This window comes from Cucumis melo, chromosome 6, assembly GCF_025177605.1.
Source record: "Cucumis melo cultivar AY chromosome 6, USDA_Cmelo_AY_1.0, whole genome shotgun sequence".
NCBI lineage: Eukaryota > Viridiplantae > Streptophyta > Magnoliopsida > Cucurbitales > Cucurbitaceae > Cucumis > Cucumis melo.
The window spans coordinates 21,230,602-21,254,918 of record NC_066862.1 but is presented as its reverse complement, the minus strand read 5'-3'; the positions used below and the strand labels follow the sequence as shown (position 1 = coordinate 21,254,918).

General features: G+C 31.9%; 1 protein-coding gene across 1 annotated transcript; it reads left to right on the top strand.

Moving 5' to 3' along the window:
• Positions 1-17,220: 17,220 nt before the first annotated feature.
• LOC103491820 (V-type proton ATPase subunit E) lies at positions 17,221-21,053 on the top strand. Its single transcript, XM_008451922.3, has 7 exons — positions 17,221-17,458; positions 17,556-17,725; positions 17,976-18,076; positions 18,206-18,362; positions 18,831-19,024; positions 19,705-19,804; positions 20,640-21,053. The coding sequence occupies exons 2-7, from the start codon at positions 17,624-17,626 to the stop codon at positions 20,673-20,675; spliced, it is 690 nt and encodes a 229-aa protein (XP_008450144.1). The 5' UTR covers positions 17,221-17,458; positions 17,556-17,623; the 3' UTR covers positions 20,676-21,053.
• The last annotated feature ends 3,264 nt before the right edge of the window (positions 21,054-24,317 follow it).

Sequence of the window (24,317 nt, the reverse complement as noted above, 5' to 3'; positions counted from 1 at the left end):
ATAGTTTCAAATAGATTTATTTGATATTGTGTCAATAATTATAGTTCGGAGAAGAAAAAATACAATTTTTATTAACAAACTTTGATAAGTATGTAATATGGTCTTGGGCTAAGGTTGTCCCGAGAGATCCTTGAGTTTTCCTTAAATCTATTTTTAGTTTTCTCATGGGAATGTTGTTTGGCTTTTTTGTCTTTATTTTCAAATTAAAAAAAAAACGTCACTCGACCGAGAGAGACTGAGAAATTTCCTTCAAGTAGTTTTTTAAAATTTGGAAAGAATCTTGTGGTTGATCCCAGCCAAGATTGGCTCGGGATTAATGACATAATTGCTTCTATTTTTAAACTCGGGGACGTCTCAAGGTAACTTTGGTTCGGGATCAATGACATAATTGCTTCTATTTTTAAGTTCGGGGGCAACCTTAGCTCGAGATCATATTACATAATGTTTATGTTCTTTAGCTCGGGGCATCTCGAGGCAACCTTTGCCCGAGAACATATTACATAATGCTTATGTTCTTTAGCTTGGGGGAATCCCGGGGTAACCTTAGCCAGATATCATATTACATAATGCTTATTATATCTAAAAGGTCTCTTGTTACGTTGTTTGGCTTCTTTGTTCAAATGATTTGATTTTACTTAATCTTCTTCATTTCATAAATTTAGCTTTTCATAAATTTAGCTTATTTTGCTTTTCCACTACTCTTTTTTTCCCTACACTTATAATGAAAAACACATAATTCGAAATTGATATTATAAACCTTCTTAATTGAGATCCTCGTTCGATTTCTTTCATATCCTGGAATTGTTGAAGTTGAACTAAAAGAAGAATATATTAAAACATTATGTAATTTTGATATATTCCTTTTGCAAAAAACTTCCTTATTATAGATTAATTTAATTGAAACTGAAAAAAGAAGAAGAAAAAAAAGAGTTGGGTTTGCTCTTATTTATATCCTTTTTTTGTTTTCTTTTTTTTTCCCATCATCTCCTCTCTAAGTGTGACGACTTTCGTGACTTCCACTTCTCTCTAGTCCAGGCGGCTTTCTTCTTAGGGAGTTCGACGTCAAAGGGAAAGAGAGAAGGATGAAATTTTTTAATGATTTCATTTTGCCTCAAGAACTTCGATTCGACCAAAGATGCAACCATTTCGGAACTTCACAAGTTTGTTCCACAAACCCCACAAGAACCACCAAATCCTCTAGTAAATCATTCTTCCCATGAAAATCTCCCGCGGATCTTACCATTTTTTATTCAAGAAAGAGTTTTAACGAAGTGAATAAAGTATTTTGATGTGTGAAAAGAGTAGGTGAGGGTGATGGAGGGATTTAGAGAACGAAAATGAAAGGAGAGGGAAGGAGAGAGGGGGATTACGAGAAGGAAAGAGGGAGATTAGAGGAAAGAGTTTTGGGAATTCCCGAGAGAGAGCTGAGGGAGTGAAGGGTGTTTGAATAACCCTAATATCCAACTATCTTAATTTGTGGGTCAAACATAGTCCACTCCACTCCAACTTTACTCCTTGGACCAACAGACCTTAATATTTTAAATATATATTTTAATTTGATATGTATTAGTTCAATGAGAAATTGAGAATGTGGCATTCCTCTAGAGAGGTAGAAGGTTTGATTTTCTATTCAATACAACTTTATTAAATCATTTCAACTATTTGAGATTTTTGATGCTTAACACAAACAAAGAATTTAAAATTAAACTAGGATTTAAATAAAACAAGTTTAAAAAGAAATCCATTCCAAACTGATTGAATTTTGGTATCATTTTTAACTTTTAAAATTAAATTGTATCTCTCAACTATCATTCCTACCTTTGTGTATCTTTAATTTTAACTATTAAAGCTCTACATCATGTTAGTAATTTATACTTGATGTAAATAAAATGCGGAAATCAAACTATAGAAAATTAAAAATATACAAATAACAAATAATAAATGAAGGAGAAAAGAATATAATGACATTGGAAATAATACTTGTTCACCTTTGTGAGACCCTAATCGCATTCTGAACTACACAACAAGAATTGTCTATGCGATGAGATTGCTATGCGATGGAAGTTGATAATTGGAAGAGATCACAAGGTAGCTTGCATTTTGCATTCTACCAACATGATGAGAAAGACAACACAATGAACTATGTTATGCGATTTGAGCTTCCTTCACCTGGAAGTAGCTGATGTCATCCTTCGGTAAGAAAGTTGTCAAACTGATTTGACTTTTTTGTCCAAGTGAATTCAGAATAAGGAAGTGACAGTGACAATGGCACATGACATTCTGGTATTGGATAATTCTCACCGTCGGGCAGAGCTAATCATTCGTGCATAGAAAGTTACGTTTCACCAAAGAGACTTATAAATAGATGAAGTTCGGCCATTTTTGGAGCTGTTTAAAGTTAAGCAAAGAAGCTAATTGATTGTTAGTGGTTTCTTCCTAAAAATGTTTTAAAAAATAAAAGGATTTCTAGTGTACTTAAATCCTTAAATGTATTTCTATTGAAACCCTGAATTACATGATTTCTCTTATGTTCTCCAATTCTTAAAATGTATATGATTTATAAATGAACTGGATTTGAAATGAAATAGAATGATGTGATGAGATGATCTTTGGTATTCTATATGATGAGATGCCTCACACTTGTTGTGTATTCTGTGTAGGATGTCTTATTCTTGATGTGTGATCTGGGATAAGTTTCCCTATTCTTATTGTGTGATCTAGAATAGGATGCCTTATACTTGCTGTGTGATATGGTATGGGATGTCATTTGCTTCCTGTTTGATTTGGCATTGAAAGACCTGTTATGCGTGAAGGAATTGATGGTGAATTATTATTGCGTTGAGATTACTCCATACAACTGCAACCCAACAAAAGAGTGTGGTAAATGCTTGAGTTGAGGAAATGGTACAAAGATGTAATTGAACACACAGAGCAATTCTACGATAGGATTTAATGATGGATTATGTGAGATGCATGCTTATGAGATATGAGTTATTATGAATGATTTGAAAAGAAATGTTTTCTAAATGAATTATAAATGTTTGTTGATGAGATTTGGATTGTGTTGATCGCCTAACATGTTAGAGATGATTTGATTTAGACTCGAATTTCTATCATTGAAACGCATAACTATTTATATAACATGATTTGGCGCGTTATGGTAGAGTTTGGCTTATTAAAAGTGTTGATAAAAGACCCCACTAACTAGACATTTTTGTTTAACCTTTTAAATGTTTGGATTTATTCCCCCCCCCCCCCCCCCCTCAAGTAACGAAGGGCAACCAACGTTTGACTTGCAGTTTTGATCAACTACTATGCCATACTCAAACTACATCATCTTGGTAGTGGCCACTATCAACTCGCATAGCATGTAGTAGCTAGGCGAGGAGAGTCCAACTATTGTTTCGAGATTATATATGTTTTGTTGAAGGAACTTTGTACTTGTGTTAAATGTACTCTTTTGACCATTATCAATGAAGTATTTGTGTTTTCAATTGAGTTCTCATCTCACGTTAAGTTTGTTGGTTGTGTTTATCCCACTTACTAGACATTTTGCATGTTATCTCACTGAGAGATTGGGGTAGAATGTCTAAGCAATCACGTTTCCACTTGGTCGCATAAAGTGACTTTTGGGACGGTCGATGACAACTTAAACTCTAAAGCCTAAACAATGGTGACTTTTGCAATTTCTTAGAATTGTAAAATTCAACAAAGTTATTAAAATTTTGGGGAAAAATGAAGTATTTAAAAAGAGAAAAAATATATTGAAATGCAAAATCATTTTGGGTAATCAAAGGTAAGTAAAAGAAAATTGAATGGTTAAGATTTAAACTCAACTAATGTTAGACAAACACAAATAATAATATAATAATATATTTTTTAAATCCCAATAACAAGTCCATCATCTTTTAAAAATTAGCTGCTAGATACAAAAATAAATGATAATATTAAATTTATTTTCTTTTTCAAGTCAATTCAAAGATCAGAAGTTATATGTGTTACTCCCATTTTTCAAAATGGCATTCTGTAATTGGTTCAATTTCATTATTTGGTTGTCACATCACTATCTTGGGTATTTTCTGTTAAGCTTCTTTTAGCAATATTTTCTTCGTTTAAACTCCGATTTTGGTGATTTAAGAGGCATCAGAATCATTGTTCTGAGCTCTACGTTATAGACTATTCAAAATAATAAAAATTTTAATAAAAATTCAGATTTATTACCATCAAAACATTAATTAATTAATTAAAATTATTTAATTTACGATTAAGAGCCAAAAAGCCAACAATAAACAATATTAAAGGGTTGTTTGGGAGGGGATTAACACTGTGGACTTAGGTTAAGTTAACCCTAACCCCTGTTTGGACGTAGGGTTATGGAAACCCTAGTTTTAGGGTTTCCATAGTACCTGTATTACCCTTCTAACCCTTCCATTCTCTCGTCTACCCACTTGCCTATTTGTCTCTCTCATCATCTCCTTCAACTCGTGTTCATCTTCCCTTTAATCCCTCTTTCCCTTCCATTTGATTTTTCTTCTTTCTTCTTCTTTCTACTTCTTCTTCTCCTTCTTTCCCTTCGATTTCGATTTGTCTTCCTTTTAGTTTAGACATGACAACATTTAGTTTTTTCACCCAAAAAATCTATCCCCCTTCCATCGAAAACCCCCTTCGCTTCTCATCAGAATCCATCTCTACATCTCTCTAAATCGTCACTCTCACTCTCCGAAACTTGAACGCATTTTGTTGAAGGATTCGCTCCAACGGCATTGCCTCTAAAACGTTTTGGTTTCTTATTTATGGGTTTCATTGAACGGCTAGGACTATTCCTTGCCTCTAAAACCTTCCCTTGCATGTTCAATGGGCGTTCTCCGTTAACATGCAAGTTCGTTGTTGCCCCTTGGAATTTCCCTTGTCGTTCGACTTACCGATTTTTTGCTTGGTGTTTTCCTTGCCAATTGGCGTTTCTCTTCACTGATTTAGGACCGGTGCTACACACCACACCATTTTATGGCAATCAGTTCGATTTTTTATGTAAAGTCGATGACGAGTTTGTTGGTCCCAGACTAATTTCTTAATTGTTTTTTTCATACTTAAATATGTTTGCATTTTTTATTCTGTTAGGTACAAGTTTGGCTATGTTGTTGTTTCTTTCAATTTTATTAAAAAAAAATTGTGTTTGTATGTTGTTGTTTCATTCAGTTCCATTAAAGATTGTCTTAATTTGGGTTCCAATGCTTGTATATAAAATTATTGGATTCAATCTTTTTTGTTTCGACTCTGTGAGGATTATACCTATTGGACATTACTCTGTGAATTATAAATTCAAATTGCCCTCTTCTTGTAATTTCCATTCACTTTGATTTAGTACTTTTTATCATGTTTTGTTGTTTTGTTGACTGACTACTCTTATGGGGAAAATTTTTGACCGCTTAAATATGTTCCTTGCAGATTGTTTTGTCTCTTTAATCCTTTTGACAATCTTTCTTTATGTACTAAATAGGGTAGCTTCTAATGGTTAGAATTTGACTATTGTGTGACTTTTCTATGCTTTTATCCTGTCATTTGTAGAGATTCCCCTGTGGTTTTTGGTGTGTGATCATTAAAGGCATCATAACTTCCCCCATTCCCCCTATTTATACACCCTTTCTCTTTTGCCATATCACTTTCATTTGAGACTTCATTGGTTGTCTTCTTCTATCTTTTGCTATTTATTCTTTTGTTAGGTCACTTTTTGTTTCCACATTTTTATCATTCTCCATCCTTTTATGCTTTCTTTTATATGTATAATCCATGTTTTTATTGATGTCATTCACGTATGTTGCACTGTTTTACTTCACTTTCAACCACTTAACAAAAAAGGTTTTAGTCTCCTTATATATGCTTTTACTTCCTTTGTTGAGTTTGTTGGCTATTTTGTGTGTTCTCTGTACCTTGTTCTTCGTTTGTTCATTTTGTTGTTTCTATATTATTAGGATCCTTCATCACTTTCTACCTTGTTTTGTATGTATGCTTCATGTTATTATTAGTGTCACTTAGTTCAAATCTTTTAATTGATATTTCAACCACTAAAAAAATAGTTTTAATGTCGTTATATGCTTTTACTTCCATCATTTGAGTTTGTTGGTTGTTTTGCGTGTCCTCTGTTCCTTGTTATTTGTTTCTTCATTTCGGCTCTTTGTATATTATTAGCATCCTCCCTCCCGTTCTTCCTTGTTTTGTATCTACATTCCATCCTATTACCATGTTTGTTCCTTGTTTTTTTTTCCTTTTAATGGATGTTTCCACTACTATGAAATTCGGTTCATATTGTTGAATGAATTTCTTTACTTTGAGGCTCCTAATTTTTTTAAAAAAAAAACCGTTTACATTTTCATGCTTATTAGTAACGCCTTACGTTTTGAATCTTGATTTCAGGTCCATTCAACGGCGTACAAGGTATGTAATCATTATTTTTTTTTTCATCAACTCCACTCATTTACAATACTTCGTGCACGCATCCCTTCGTCATTTCCTAATCTTGTTTTTCTTATACAGGGCGTCGGCCTTCACAATACCCTTGAAAGAGGTACTATGGATTAGCCGTCTTTAGATCATTTTTTCATTTTGTTGTCGTTTTGTTTCATTTATCATTAGAAATGTGTAATTTAATTTCAATTGTACAGAAAAAACTTTCAGTTTTGTAATTTGCCATTTTTTGGTTTTGTGTTGACACTACATTTCACATTATGTAGAACATTTGTAGTATGCTTCCATTCCATGCACTTTAAAATTTGAAAATCTTGCCAATTTATTGCATGCACGTTCAATACATTTTGTTTGCAAAAGTATCATCCCAATACTTTGCATTTCACTACTACGACTCACATTAGTCTAACAAAAGATTAAACGGTAAGTTTTTCCCATAATTCACTACTATCTTTTTAAAACAAGTATAGTCATCAAACGTGAAGTCGATAAATTGAAACGTAATAAAAATTAAAAATTTACATTGAAATTTCTACGTCGCTTTTCAAAAGTGAAATGATGCCCCTAATATATTAAAAAATGACCCTAAGAAGATTTCAAACCTACTATAGTTCCAATATTACCACATGTTTTGTTTTTAAAATTTTTTTCACATTAGGAAACATAGCTCTATATTTTAACGTTTTCAAATTTAACCGCCAATGTGTTTGAAAACAAAATTTTAGTGGAATTTGCGTGTGAGCGATGTGAGAGAAATGTTTTCCTTTGTTTGTAGTACTACTTATTTGAAATTAGAATAATTTACAATACTTGTATATACTTTTCTAAGTACACACATCCATTACTATTTTAATCACTCACTAAAAGTAGACATTTTACCAAAGTTGTATACAATTTTCTTCCCATCTAGTTTCATCACACATGTTACCAATTGTCAAATTAGAATCTTTAAAACATCTATATCAATATTGTTTCTTTCAAATTCACTAATAACACAAGTCGTCCCATGTTTGAAATTTGAATTTGTTCAATAGTTGTAGGTATATTTCATATTAGAACTTGATGTTTACTTGTTTGTTTTGTAACATGTATATCAACATTCTAATAACATACATACTTAATCATTGTTAGGAAAGTTGTTACCTTCAAATGGATCCACAAAACCTTGCTGCAATCTTAACTGTGTTCACAGTTTTCCAACATCAGCTACTGCTAACATTGGAAGCACTTATGAACAACAATAAGCGGCTGACACATACACCATATGATACTAGGCATAGAATTAGGCAAGCTTGCATACTTTCGCATCATACACGGGTTCGACCTGGTACGTCGCCAAAATATTTGAATGGACAGGCAGACATTTGCTATTCTATGTCATTTATTACGAAATGTTGTTGGCCTTTCGTCGACAGAGATTGTCGATATTGAGAAAATGGTTGCAATGTTCTTGCACGTCCTTGCCCATGACGTAAAGAACCGAGTTATATAGAGGGAATTTATTCGATCTGGTGAGACTATTTCACGACAATTCAACCCCGTCTTGTTGACTGTGATACGACTACACGACGGGTTGCTAAAGAAACCACAGCCAATAACCAACACATGCATCGATCCACGGTGGAAGTGCTTTGAGGTGCTCATAGTAAAAATCATTTGTATGTCGCGTATCACAACGTCCCTGTAATTAATGGCAGTTTACTTAACTCTGCAAAATTTCCTTGGGCAATTAGACGGGACGTATATAAAGGTGAACGTGCCACAAACCGATCACCCTAGATACAGGATGCGTAAGGGTGAAATTACCACTAATGTCCTCGGATTCTGCAACACAAAAGGCGATTTCGTATTCGTTCTAGTCGGCTGGAAAGGATCTGCAGTTGATTCGTGCATTCATCAGGATGCACTTACACGACCAAATGGACTTCAAGTTCCCAAGGGTATTTACAACTTCTACTCCTCCCACGATGTTTAAAAATTTGTACTTCACTGTGCATAACCCTTTGTCTTACATAACAGGGTTTTACTATCTATGCGACATAGGGTATTCGAATGCAGAGAGATTTCTCACTCCTTACAGAGGGTAGGGGCACTGGAAAAGCACCAACCACTGCGAAAGAGTACTTCAACATGAAACACTCATCCGCACGGGATGTCATTGAACGTGCGTTCGGTCTTTTGAAGGGTCACTGGACAATCTTTCGTGGCAAGTCATACTACCCTGTCCAAGTCCAATGTCGCACCATTCTAGCATGTTGCCTACTGCACAATTTGATAAATAGGGAGATGACGAATGTAGATGACTTAAAGAACATCAACGAGGGAGACTTGGTATACGTGACGACCACTGCAGGAGACAACATTCACTACATTAAGACCTCGAACAAATGGACTCGGTGGGGTGATGAATTAACCCAACAATGTTCAACGAATGGCAGTTGCGTAACGAATAACTCCCAACATTTGAAATTAGAAGCTACTGTGTTTTTGCAATTTTACTACCGTTACTGTGTTATTGAATGTCAAATGTATGTGTGGATGATTTACATTAATGGAAATATATATATTCCCATGATATACCTTGAAGTTATTTTTTTTTTCATGTGAAATTTATTGTTACCATTCGACATTACTTACGTATGAATGTCTTTGTTGTCATATTCACTGTCAGTATGACAAGTTCGTCACGTGCCCCTAAGCATGTATGGACAAAGAAGGAGGAGGCCACATTACTGAAGTGTTTGGTGGAGTTGGTATCCGTAGGTGGATGGAAGTCGAACAACAGAACGTTTCGACCAGGTTACCTAACCCAACTTTTTTGAATGATGGTTGTAAAGTTGCTTGGATGTCTTGTCTAAGCCACTACTATTATAGACTTCCGAATAAAGACATTGAAGCGAACCTTTCAGGCAATCGTAGAAATGTGTGGGCCATCATATAGTGGGTTCAGGTAGAATGATGAGGCAAATTGCATAATTGCTAAGAAGGACATATTTGACAACTGGGTTAGGGTAAGGAAAAAATTAAAAAACGTATAAATACTTTGAAGGGATAGTTGCAAATATAGAAATTATATTTAAAATAATGAAGTATATAGCAACATTTTAAAAAAATTGCAAATATAGCAAAATCTGTCAAAATCTATCAATGATAAGAGCATATCACTAATAGACCATGTAGCAAATGTCGGTCTATCACTGATAAACCATAAGAGTTTATCAATGATAGAAGTCTATCACCGATAGACTTTGCTATATTTGCAATTTTTTAAACATATTGTCACATTCTTAATAATTATTCTAAAAATTGCTACCCATTGTAATTACCCTACTTTGAAACTGTACTTCGGTTAGACCGTTTAGATAATGCAAGTTTTTATTGACCATGTTTTTTATGTAGACACATTCTGCAGCGAAGGGCATCCTAAACTAACTGTTTTCCTATTATGAGGAACTGACATATGTGTTTGGGAAGGATAGGGCGACAGATCGAGATGCATAGACTTTCACCGACGTTAGGTTTAACGATCCTAGTGGGTACGAGGGATTTCAAATGCCTGATGGAAACGATATGGAGATCCACACCATGTACAACCATGGGTTTAACATGTCCCAGGATGATGTAAGCACCTTACGACCTGGTTGTGCGTTCAACGATAGGACCAGATCGAATGGATCAAAGCGAAAGAGGGGAGGGCAGCGGGTGGGGGAGATTGAGCTAATTCATGAGGTGATGGAGTATGTGAATGACCAGCTGAGGGCCATTGTCGAGTGGCCTATTGTCATGCTTCATAATGAGACCACAGTTCGCCAGGAAATCCTTCGCAAGTTGCGTGCGATGCTCGAACTAAGTAGGTTGGATAGGGCGAGCTGCTCATGGAGCCTCTTTCACAGTTTAGACGACATGCGCAGTTCCTTGAGAATGACTAATGAGGAGAAGATGGAATTCTGCACGATCCTGCTATGAGAAGATTGATGATTGTTCTTCTACTTCCACCAGCTTACTTTATGTTTTATTACTTCGCTCCTTGTATGATTTGTACTATTCTTGGTAATTCTATTTGATGAAACTGTTTTAGTATTTACTCTACTTGTTAGTATTAATGCAAGTCCTAGTATCGCAATTCGCATTAACGGGTGTTGGTTGAACAGATTTTAATTTGTACGGTGTGTATGTAACATTTGCAAAAAAAAAGGCGCTTAGGTGCTACTTAATTACTAATTTAAGTCCGTTGAATATGAACATTTGCTTTAGAGCAAGTAAGCCAAACTGTTATAAAAAAATGTTGGACGCTTTCGAAAATTAAAAATACGCAATAAGTGGTTTTTACATTTACAAAATGACTTCGAAAAAGATATTACAAATATGTAAAGAAATTATTGGCAAATTAGTAAAATGTAATTACTAATTTAATCAAATTAAATAAGGACTCGGCGTTAAAAAAAGTAAGGCAAACTGTTACACAAAATTTTTAGACAATTTCAAAATTAAAAATTATGCAATAATTTATTTTTACATTTATAAAATGAATTGGAAACAAAAATATAAAAAAATTGAAAAATAAAAAAATAAACTCTACCCACGTAACTTTCTCTCTAGCACATCTTATCATAAAACTACCTTTTTAAACCCTTCATTCAAACACATGTTATAATAAAATCAGGTTTATTATAACACCAATTTTATGATAACCCTAACCCTTCCATAATCCAACCCTTCTCTCAAACGGCCCCTAAAAATTGTATCTACTACACTATATTAAAATCAATACAAAGTTCGAAATTTCACGAACTATATTTCTCTAAAAATCTTGTGAGAATAGAAACATTTAATATGGATAAAAAATTAATTAATAGACTTAATGAAATAATAGGCCTAAAAGAAAAAACAGTAGATAATACACAGGTCACATTAATAATTACATTATATTTAAATAAATCTAACAAAAAAAAAGCATTTATATGAACTATATTCACCAAATTTAAATCCAAATCATATTAAATCAGACTCTTCAATCTCTCAAAATTCCAACAAAATCACTACAATTTCTTCTTCCATAATCTTAGTCACTTGAATACTTTCATTAAAAAAACAATAATCAAAACCAATTTCAGATTACAATTTCAACCAAAAAAAGGAGAGAATATCAAGGGAAATAGAAATATACTAAGCGTTGGAAATTTAAGAATTTTTTAGGAGAGGATGAAATCGATCTTCCGACCAAAATGATCTTTTAGGACGAAACCGATTTCTAAAAAAAGTAGAAACATATAGCAATAAAAAAGAAGAAACATAAGATAGAGATCTTTAAGAAGAAATAGAGCTTTAATGAAAGTCAAACACAAAATGTGATAAATGTTCCAAAGACGAAGTCGAAATCAGAAAGCAATTGTTGAAAACCAGAGAAAAATCGAAGAGACGAAGGAAATGAAACAAAATTTAAATATTTTGTAGAGAAAAATCTATAGTTTATAGTATACGCAAAAGCTCATATCCGGAGAAATTTGTTTATTACATTTCATCCTTTTTATTATAAGTGTTCTTACTATTCATTTAATGACAATTTTGTCATTCAACTTAATTCATGAATAGTGGGTGAATTTTAACTCTTTCTCTTCATTTCTCTAATGTTTTTAATATTTGATTGAAAAATATTTATTACCCTAGTTAATTTCAAGAATAGTACGTTGAAGACCTTTTATGGGCATCATAATAAATTCAAGGAAGTCTTTTAAAATTTTCTAACTCATACTTTCTACTAATTTATTCAATATAAATATATTGTATCTCTTGCTTAGCTAGGAACAAGGCGTTGTCAAGTGAGAGGAAAGTTGAAGGAGACAAGAAAAATAAGAAGACAAGATAAAGAATGAATCTAAAAAATTGCATAATCAATTAGGGGAAGAGAAAAATGTAATAAAACAAATTATTTCTTCGACATTGGAGACCATAAATACAATATCTTCTTTTATTTCTCTGTAAATATTACGTTCTTTTCTATTTCTTTGAAACTGTTTTTCTTTTGTTATCTTTTAAGTTATATACTTGGGCAGAATGAAAAGTTTTTTCTCTGCATATTTTTTTCTATTATATTTTTCCTTTTTTTAAAGTTGAAATAATGAGAAAGTAAAATAATTTAAGAGCTTATTTTTCATCGTGTCTTTTATCTTAAATTAATAGATCTCTTTGTTATGTTTTTCTAGATCAACGTTCTAGCATTTTCTTTGAAGGATGTGTTTTTAAATTTAAAATTAGTGTTATTTTAAATGATAAAAATTTAATATTTAGACATAAGCACAAAACCAAAAGAGCTGAAAACTGAAATATGGTGAAACTAAATTCAAATCATAATTTTAAATACATATTTTCAAATTTTAGTTTAAAAATATTATATGATCTTTATATTTTGCAATTACTATGGATTTCTTAGTACTATTTGTTACAAACATTCTAAAAAAAACTAACATTTTACATATAAGAATATTTTTCTACATCAATTCTCCAATAGTCATTGCTATCATGTTTCTATATATTAGTTGACTTTTTTTCTTCTTCTTTTTCTTTATAACTCCTACTTCTTTCAATAATCTTCAATAATATAATATAATTCAAACTTACCTTAGGATTTAGAGAAATAATATTAGTTTTTTAAAATAGGTAAATTAAATATTATCACATTTTGACTCGTAACTAAACTTAAAATAAAGACATGACTAAAAGAATAAAAGTGAAAGAAACCAACCTTAATAATAATAATAATAATAATAATAATAATAATAATAATAATAATAATAATTCACTTTCAATAATAATAATAATTCACTTTCAATAATAATAATAATAATAATAATAATAATAATAATAATAATAATAATAATAATAATAATAATAATAATAATAATAATAATAATAATAATAATAATTCACTTTCCTTTCTCGTAAACACTTTCAATCTAGAAAATCTTTTCAACTTGCTAAAAAGAGAGTGAATTTAATCTCAATAACATGAAACCAAATCCTAACCAAGTCCAAGAATCTTCATAACAAACTAGCAATATTTAGATTAAATAATTCTTAATCGAAATATTAAATAACCAAAATAAAGGAAGTGAGACCATTTTCTAACATTTATGATTAAGTTTGGAACGTGTAAGCTCATGATGTACAAACAAATCAAATTGTGTAAGCAAATCAAATTCAAATTATGAAAACAAATCAAATTCAAAAATACATTCAACAAGTGGAAAAACAAAGAGACATAGGAGAAGAAGAAGATAAATCCATAAGCGTGGATTTTTGTAAAAAGGACAAACTTGGAATATACACTTTAACGAAAATAAATGAAAAATCAAATTCATATATTTTGTTATATCTGCCAATTTCTAAACATAGAAGACATGCTTGCAATCAACAATCAAACTTGGACTATTGAAATCTTATTTTTAAAATTCTTTCAAAAGTATCTATTAAAATCAACATTTTCGTCATAATTTTCATCGATGTCCATATTTTAAAAGGAAATTTTATATATCAAAAAACCGTTAAAAATATTTATAAAATATAATAAATTTTTATATTCCATCAACGACAATCTATGAGTGTCTATCATTAATAAAATTTAAGACTTTACTGTATTTTGTACATATCTTGTGTAACGCCCCAAAAATTTAGATAATTTTGTAACACCCCATAAGTTTAAGGAACTTATCATGGGTATTACAATAATTGGACTTCGAAGTTAAAGAATGTATTTGGTGTTTTGTGTTGGATTAATTAAATATATATACATGGGTGTGTATTTTTAATTAAAGATTATGGAGTTTGGTTGAAATTGTTTTTAATTAAGACATGAGAACCCAGTATCGCAAGTTGTTCAAAGATTAGAACTTTCGAGGACGAAAGTTTCAAAAAGGAGGGAAGATTGTAACGCCCCAAAAATTTAGATAATTTTGGAGTTAATTATCTTAATTTTGTTTAATTAGATTTAATTTATTGGGCGTTATTTTGAATCCATTTAATGAGAATTATTTGATTTAAGTGGGAATTAAAATTAATTAAATATTTCTTGGATGAATATTTAATTAATTAGAGGTTTTGACACGTGGTGTTTGTTGAGTTTTTATTAAATGGTAGGTTAAGAGGATTAAGTAAAGTTGTGGATTTTAGTGTTGTTGAAAGTTATATACATATAATTATTATGTTAAAGGAAAAGATATTTATATTTGTTAAAATATAACTATTTAAGGAAAAGGTAATTGTATTTTGGAGAAAAGATATTTGGTAAGGGAGAAAAAGTAAAATAATTATATTTTGGGAAAATATAATTATTTGTAAAAGGATAATTATTTTGGAGAAAGATAAATAATAATTAATTATTGTGGAAGATAATTAATAATTATTTTGGAGAAAGATAAATAATAATTAATTATTGTGGAAGATAATTAATAATTATTTTTGGAGAAAGATAAATAATAATTAATTATTGTGGAAGATAATTAATTATTTTTGGAGAAGATAAATAATAATTAATTATTGTGGAAGATAATTAATTATTTTGGAAGAAAGGTAAATAATAATTAATTATTGTGGAAGATAATTAATTATTTTGCAGAAATATAAATCTTGATTATGGAGTGGAGTTGCTATGGTTGGGTTAAGATAATTCATGTTGAAAGTTATAAGTGATTTATTGGAAAAGATTTGATTGATTAAAATAATTGAGGATTTAAGTTCATTTGAGATTTTGGAGGAAAAAGTTGGTTTTGGTGGAATTGGATTTAATTGAGTATATATATATGGATATATATATATATATATGGATATATATATATATATATATATATATATATATATATATATATATTTAATTATTAATTTGAAAAAATGAAAAGTTAATTATATGATGGAATATAATTATATTTGTTTGGAAAAAAAGATAATTCATAAGGAGAGATTGTTGATTTGATTGGACGGAAAAGATATATATTTATTTATAAGAGAGAATAATGGTTTAAATAAATATATATTTATTGTAGATTTTGGTGAGAGAAAAATAATAATAATAAAGAAATATTATTATTATTACTAATGGTTATAAATGCCTAAGATTAAGGCAACGAAAGATAATGGGAATAAAGATATATGTATATTTTTTTGGTATTATATATATATATCCAAAAAGGAAAAGGAAAAGGAAATAATAATAATAAATATTATTGTTATTATTTGGGTCTATAAATAGCATTGAAATGCTTAAATTAGAAAGTAAAAGAAAAAAAAAAGGTTCTTCATCTTCTTCTCTAAGATAACCCTCTGTTGTCGCCGCCTTATCAGTTGAAGTTAAGATTAGTCTCTTTGGAAGCTTGAGGATTTAAAGTGATGAATTTTTCATCAAGTATTTTCCAACCTTCATTTGAGTAACCTTGGTAAGCCAATGAAATTAAATTAATATTTTATTAATTTAATTTTGGATCTTTTTGGGGTTTGTTCAATTGGCTAAACTTTATTCAGATCTAAATCTTGGATTTTTCCCAATCAAGGTTGAATTGGTTTCAGCCCTTTTTTTAGAAAGTTAATTAATTTGGGAGAATTTTTGAATGTTAGCCAATTGCTAATTTCATTAATTAAGATACTAAGTTTTCCTTTTATGATTAGGATCAAGTTAATTGGAGAATTTTTACTGTCAACTAGGGAGTACCTTGTTTGGCTAAAATCTCCAGGTAAGAGATTCTCCTACTAGACCTTCGAACTGAATTTAAGAGATCGCATGTAATTATGATTATGCATTGATGGTAGCTAAAATGCATAACTTGATGCTACTGATAATGACTGTCATTGTATTGATGTTGATGATGATGACTGAGATTATTATGTTGATGATTGATGATGATGACTGATATTATGTTAATGACCGGTAGTATGTTGTTGATGACTGTTGATGATTGTTAATGCATGATATATTAATCACACGATTAAGGACGTTAAGATTAATACTCATGCCATGTTATGATGTTATGTTATGCTACATGCTATGGATAGGGTGTTCTGTTAACTTTGTCTATTAGAGTCGTACCTGCATGGGTGTCCTTCGTGATCACCACCTATTTAGGACTGTGTGGTCCGACGGGACGCCAGTCTAGCATGGATATAGATTTGATTCGAGTGATTCGACGGGGTCCTTGCATCCCGATTGTCTTAGTGTTACCCCCGGGTTCACTACAGACCAGCATGTCCTAGGTGCTCCCCGGGACACCGAAGACCAGATTTTCGTTCCTACGGGAGCGCTTGCACGTGTTCGGGAACGTGCTAGAGATTGGGTACCATTTTCAGGACTCTAAAGGGAAGTTAACAGACACCTAGCGGGACTAGTAGTAGGTCCCTTACTGAGTATATGTTTATACTCACTCTTTCTATGTTTAACATTTCAGGCGAAGGTAAAGGTAGAGGAAAGCTGGCGAGCGACAAAGAAGGATCCGTGACATGCCATATAGGGACTCAGTTTTGCTTCCGCGTTTATGTTTCAGTGTTTTAATATTCCGTTTTTAATGAAAATTTATTCTTCCCTCGTTTCAACAAAAACTGTCTCTTGTCATTGTTTCTTTTTAGTAACGACCTCAGCTTAGTATAAAGAGTTGGGTCGTTATATCTTCTTTAACTATATGATTTAAAGATTGGGATGAGATAATAAAAATCATAGTAGATAAGAATATTTTATAAATATGGATCTAGAGATGAGGATCGAGTCTCTACCCCGTGGAAGGGAAAAAGAAATAGAAAGATAAAAATAGATAAAAAAAAAAAAAAAGAAAAAACTATGGAAGGCTGTTTTGATATCTTGTTTGGTTTCGCGATCGTGTCCCAATCTCTCTCACGTTGCTAACGTTCAGCGGGACCCTCTTCTTCCAAATCTCACAATCTCTCTTTCACTCGTTTTCTTTCTTTCTTCTCTCATCCTTCCTCAATTCTTCTTCGTTTTTGGTCATCTCTCTCCAGATCGGTACGTACCCTCTGCTATCTCTCTCTCTCGCGCTCTACACTCTATCTACTGTCTTTTCTTCTCACACCATCCAACGCTTTCGTTGTTTTCTATCCAGGCATCTTAGAGCTAACGATCACACCAACTCCTCAGTTTCTAGGGCTTGGATCTTCACACTTCGCCAAAATGAATGACGCAGATGTTTCCAAGCAGATCCAGCAGATGGTCAGGTTCATCCGCCAGGAAGCCGAGGAAAAGGCCAACGAGATCTCCGTCTCTGCTGAAGAAGTATTTCTTTCTTTCTTTCTTTTTTTCTTTTTTCCTTCGATTTCTACTTCTTTCTGCTTCTAGATGCCATGATTTTACTTCTTACTTCTCTTCTTTGCTAATCCTCCTAAAAACTACCTACTTATGGCATTGCTTTATGATCGCTTACCTATGTCTTACAGATTCTAGGTTTCGTATCTGCTGTATTTCTGTTTGTGTGCATTTACCATTGGACGGAAGGAATTCATTTTCTTTTTTCTTTCTATTGTAGGAATTCAATATTGAAAAGTTGCAGCTGGTTGAGGCAGAGAAGAAGAAGATCAGGCAAGAGTACGAGAAGAAGGAGAAGCAAGTTGAAATCCGGAAGAAGATGTAACTGTCTGCACTCTTTTTTTTCCTCCCTATAACTTGTTAATTATAGTTTCATTATTCATGCGTCTTAGTTGCTTGAAAGCTTGTAATAGACGAATAACATCTTCGCGCAATTGATGCTTTATCCAGCGAGTACTCCATGCAGCTCAATGCTTCTCGGATCAAAGTTCTGCAAGCTCAGGATGATGTTGTAAACAATATGAAAGAGGCAGCATCAAAGGAGCTTCTCAGTGTAAGCCAAAATGAACATGTCTACAAAAATCTTTTGAAGGATCTCATTGTTCAGGTTAGTAAATTTCAAATATTATCTATATCTGAATGTCATAAACTTTTCTGTAGACTTATTGATTCTTTGATTTAGACAAACTTCTTATAGTCATAAAGTTTGCTTCGTATTGGCTGGTTCTTATAGTTGTCTATTTATTACGCGTAAGAGAGTGCTACTAATTGTTTATGCCAGATAATTAGGAACTTTAAATGTCCAAAACAAATCTTTGTTTCACATAACTCTGGATGGATAAAATTCTCCTTTCTGTAAGGTATCAAATTGAAACACTCATCATCATGATAAACAATGAATGAGTTTCTTTTTTTATTCATCTCTTTGTTGATAGTTGCTGCTTAGAATGCATTGTGGGGGTTGATCTTCCCTTTAAATTTTGGTTAGTATGGTTGCTGTAGGATAAATATGATGCTGGATATACATATACTAGATGTGTTATGCACTGCCTGAAGGTTTTTTGTTATTTTATAGAGCTTGCTTCGACTGAAAGAGCCAGCCGTTTTATTGCGATGCCGCAAAAGTGACGTCCATTTGGTGGAGTCTGTGCTGGGTTCAGCAGCTGTTGAATATGCAGAGAAAGCAAAAGTTCATGAGCCAGAGATCATTGTTGACCATGTCCATCTTCCACCCGGTCCAAGTCATCACCATCATCACGGTCCTTCTTGGTAATCTTTCCTTTTCAATCTTTACCATTTTTTACATACAAACTTCCTGCTTCTTAAATTTGGTCAGTTATAATATTATTTCAGCATTGGCAAAGTTATGTGTTATGAGATTGGGAGGTAACTTTTGAATACTTTGCCTCAGCCTGACAAGCATATCTTATTTGTCTAGTTTGTAACTAATTACTCCTGCCCCGGGGACAGGCACAAATTTTTTGTTTAGGATTTTTAATCCTGCGATTTCTTACAATTGCAGATTGTACCTTTGTATTTTGACAATAGTCTTAGGTACCCCATGGTTTGTTCATTTCCAAGTCTGCGAATTGAAGTATTCTAATAAACAATACTGTTACTTTTGATAGAGATACTACGCATGACATTTTTTATGTTAATCCATGTTTATTGATTCAGTTAAGAAGTATCAGTTGTAATTGATAGAATGATTCAATTTGTAGAATTTGCAAACTACGAGGGCTGTCTAATATGAACTTCAAAATACAAGGTTATGGTGTATGAAATTTGACCGGAATACAATTTAGAATTTTCACTTTGTAAATTGTATTGAGCCCTTGTATCATAAGTTTTTCTTCTTTTGGTTCTCTCTGCTATGCAGTATGCACTATTTCTTTGAAAAATGAACAATATATCTATAGGCTTCTAATATTAAGCTTTTGATTGTTCAGCTCTGGAGGTGTGGTCTTGGCATCTCGAGATGGGAAGATTGTCTGTGAGAACACCCTTGATGCTAGATTGGATGTTGTGTTCCGTAAAAAACTTCCAGAGGTACATATACTTCTCAACCATACCCTACTGTCTGTTACTGGGGTGGCTGCTAATTACCTCGCTAATTACTAATCCGCTGTGCGCATGTGTAAAACTTATTGTCTTACATCATTTTTAGAGCGAAAAAGTTCTTCAAAAAGAAATTTAGAAAGGAAAAGATCCACATTTAGAAGATTTCTTGTTTTGCTAGAAGACAAGGCTTAGTTTACTAGGTTGTTTCTTGGTTTTTTTCTTTTAGTTTTATAAATGTTCACTGCTACCAGTTGTGTATTGATTCTTTACATACAAACATGGAAAAGTTTTGTGGCACCATTCGTCACTAATAACAGAACATATTTAAAGAGAGAAGGTGAGACAAGCTTTAACGTTTTTACCAACTGCATCTGTAAGTTCCTCAGTACGTTGTTATTTTACTTACTGGCCCACTCAAATTTTGCCCAGGATGCATATTTTTAACTTTGGTTAGTTACATCTAGCTTGACAATAAAGAGGTTGAACTTTTAACTTATGATTAACCTTTAGGAATATAAGCTCAACAACATGATTCCTTTACTTTATATCGGCCTTTAAAGGTGCATTTTTATGCTCCTCCCTCACCTTTTCTTATCCTTTGGGAATATACAAATTCTTTATTTGAGGATTTGACACTTTTGATAAAAGAACGGAAATACAATTACTTTACCTGGGTCTGTTTGCAATATTCCAATACGTCTTTCTTATAGCTCCACTTCACCAACTGCAAAGGAACGCCAATTGTTTTTTATTTTGTTGCACCATTCTATCATAACGTTCTTATTTAGAGTAATAAACTAACAGCTGTATTTCTCATTGGCAGATCCGAAAAAGCCTTTTCAGTCAAGTTGCTGCATAATGGATTGGATTCGTCTCCATCTTGGTGCCTCCTGTGAAATAATTTATGAGTCCAAATTTGGTCTTTGATGCGAATTTTATGTCCCAAATGTCACGTATCAATAAGTATTACATTCTTTTTTTTTCTTTATCTGATAGTTACAATGTTCTTGGTTCGAGCTCTACAGGGAGGTAGGCACCCCTATCGTCTCCATAGAACCTCCGGTATCAATAATATTCCAGCTTGATAAATTGGTTTTCTTCTTCAAGTTGGGATGACCTTTTTAGTTAAGTATATTTTTGTGTGCACATCATGCAGACTATTGCCCTTATATAATGTAATTTGACATTTATCTTCTGATGGCAGTTGTTTCAAGTAAAGTTATTTCACTTGCATTCAGTTTTGTATAAGTCTTTCAATAAAATACAATGTGTTGATTCTCCAAGATATGTTTAAGAAATGATTACTTTTCTTATATTTACTTTTCCCTTTATTCTTATGCTTTTTCTTGGACATTAGTTAATGTTTGGGTATATAGTACTTTTGGGGCTCATAATTAATTAAGTATGCTGAAGTTGTAGAAAATTCTATCAATGATATGTAAAGTTTGTGCAGGAAAATACCCAGCTGGGTTGAGGTATTAGATTGTATCAATTTGTTTAACATGAGAAGTTGTATGAGAGTTGAGCTTAAAAATTATTGTAGACATTGTTTTTTTTCTATCAAGTATTTGTGCTTAATTTGTTTTGATGGGATGCCTGTTTTTCAGATGTTTGTCCTTTATTGATGGGGATAGGCATTCACTTTTGATATCTTAAATTGGAAGAATCTTTGGTAGTGAGGGAATTTCAGTTCTCTTTACATTCGTTTAAGCTGATCTGAAGCTGCCCTGCCTGCATTTGAGGGTTTTGTTTTTCTTCATTTTCAATACAAACAGTTGGGGTAGGGTTTCAAACCATATGCCTTGTTGTTGGCTCCAATTCTTAACTAAGTTTTACCTTAACTAGTTATGCTTTTTAAAGGAAAACTTCGAGAATTTTGCACCTATGACTTAGCCTGGAACTCATATATTCTTTTGTACTTTTACGCCTTCCAGTTTCCTTTATTTCTATCTAACTGAGGAGGTTTAGAATGGAATGGCCTGTGTACAAAAACCATTGAATCAACATATAAACGGAACATACATTTTATTGACCATATGATTGTTGAAAAATTAGTTCAATTTCATCGTATGCTTCCTATCACACCAAACTAGGAAACTTTTTCGAATAATTGTTTGTTGAGTTTTAATAGACTTTGCAGAGCAAATGCAAGACAACAATACTCAATCGAACAAAGTATTTCGGAGAACAAGTATTATCGAGTTGACGGAGAAGAAAAAATACAAATAAATTTATAGTGGTTCAACTATAAAAGTCCACATTTACTTTAGTCGCTTTTATTAGGGTTCCATTCTCCTATCCCTAACCCAAAGGCAAGAGGATATATTTGCTTTTTAGCATTGACATACATAGCTACATGCATGATATCTTTATACTTTTCCTTACAATGTTCGGCCTTAACCATGATTACAAGCTTGATGTAGTTAAAAAACTTCTCATAGAAGCCCCAAGTGTTATATACATGTACTTAATATGACCATCCGATTCAGTCTCCAAATCGATCGAGTACTAGGGTTAGAAATCTTTAACGCTTCCCCATATCGAGCTAACAAACTGTAAGATTCTCCAGGAGACCCTCTTACCATAGATAATGTAGCTTCTCGAAGCTTCCACACCTCTCATAGGTAATGTCAGCCTCATACTCCTTGGGATAAGTTTTACACAAACTCTTAACACAAGCAGACGAGCATATATGTTACGAACACATGTTTAACATTCTCGTGTTTTGACATATTTATAGACACATACTTGTTTTTACTAACTACTAGATGCACAAATGTAAACAATAAAACTAGCACAACAGACTACCGAAAATATGTTAAGCTTGGGGATCACGATCTCTTCCTAGAAAGTGGAGAACATTTTGGAAAGGGTGAGCTAAAAAGCACAGTGAGTGACAACTTGTAAAACATGCTTTTGAAATAGTTATGCTCAAGTTTAGCTTTTTAACATATGCAGACCATCATATAAATAACATATAAGCTTCTAAAACACTTCAATTTTGTAAATCATTATTCTCAATAAATAATTCTCTTTTTCATAAAATGATTTTGTATTTCATAAATGTTTCTCTGTTTATTCTATATTCTGAAATTCGGTCACGTTAGCTTGATAGCTCAACACTATCATGCCTGATAAACTCGATCATGATATTATCATGCCTGAACTCGATTATGGTATTAGAGCAAAATCGACAGTAGAGTAAAATTGATATTGAAGGAATGGAATTTTAAAAGCGGAAGCGTATGAACGCCGTGCAAGTGAAATTCAATTTGTAAAACCAATAAATTCAAAGAAAAACAATAAACTAAATAAGCATGCTTCTCATGGAGGAAAATGTGAAAATAAACTAACCTTTGTAGAACCTTAAAGAATTCTTCTTCCAAGCTTTTAAGACACCACAAAATCTTCCTTATTATTCTCCAAGTAAAGAATCACAGAGAGTTGTGGGCTTTACTTTTGGTGAGGGAAGAAATTTTGAGAGAATTATGTTTCCTTTGGAATACAGAGAGATCAATAAGATAGTATTTTTAAAAAAAAATTCTCTTTTTTCTTTTTAAAACAAATCTTGGGGAAGTTATCAAATAACTTACTCCCACTTTCCCATGTAGAATAACTCCCACATTCTATTTATTTTTTAAAAAATATTAATTAAATTAAATAAAATCAATATAAATTTAATATATATTATATCTTATATAATATAAACTTTATATTATATCATATATAATATAACCAATGGTTTAGATCTCTCATATAATCTATAGTTTTAATATGATCGAATTCATATTAATTCTAACCTATAGTTTATTTATGAATCTTATTCATATTATTATTATTATTATTTGAATCATATTCAAATATTAACTTCTCTGGTAAAAACTTTACGTTATAATATATCAAATACATTATATTAATTGTATCATATACAATTTATTCCCTTTAATCAAGTTGAACAATTCAAATTAAACAAAAATAAATTTGATTCTCATTTATCCTTATTGAGTTAACAAGAGGACCTTATGGACCTACAAATTGAAGCTCCAATGAAATGAGATTAATTAATTAAACTTTTTAATTAAATTAATCTATATTCATTAACTATTAGTCATTCCACTAAATACTAATATTTGCACTCTTCTTACTGTAATATATTTTTGTGTCCATTAGATATAACTAATCAACAGTGCAATGACCCTTCACAAATTGCTCGTAAGTACAGTTAGGTCATTTTTAATTTTGGGTTAAATTAAGCTTATTTTTTGGTTCAATTGAATTTTAGCCCAACTAAATAATATTTAATTGAACCAAAATAATTAATTTGACCCAATTTTCATAATAAAGACACGTGACATCATTAGAATTGTCCAATTTATCTTTAAATTTAATTTGAGACACATGTCAATTTTTAGTTAATCCCAAATATAATTATTTTAGTAAATGATGTGGCAATTTGTGATTGGTTCCAAAATTTCTTATTCAACAAATGCCCCCTTTCCAG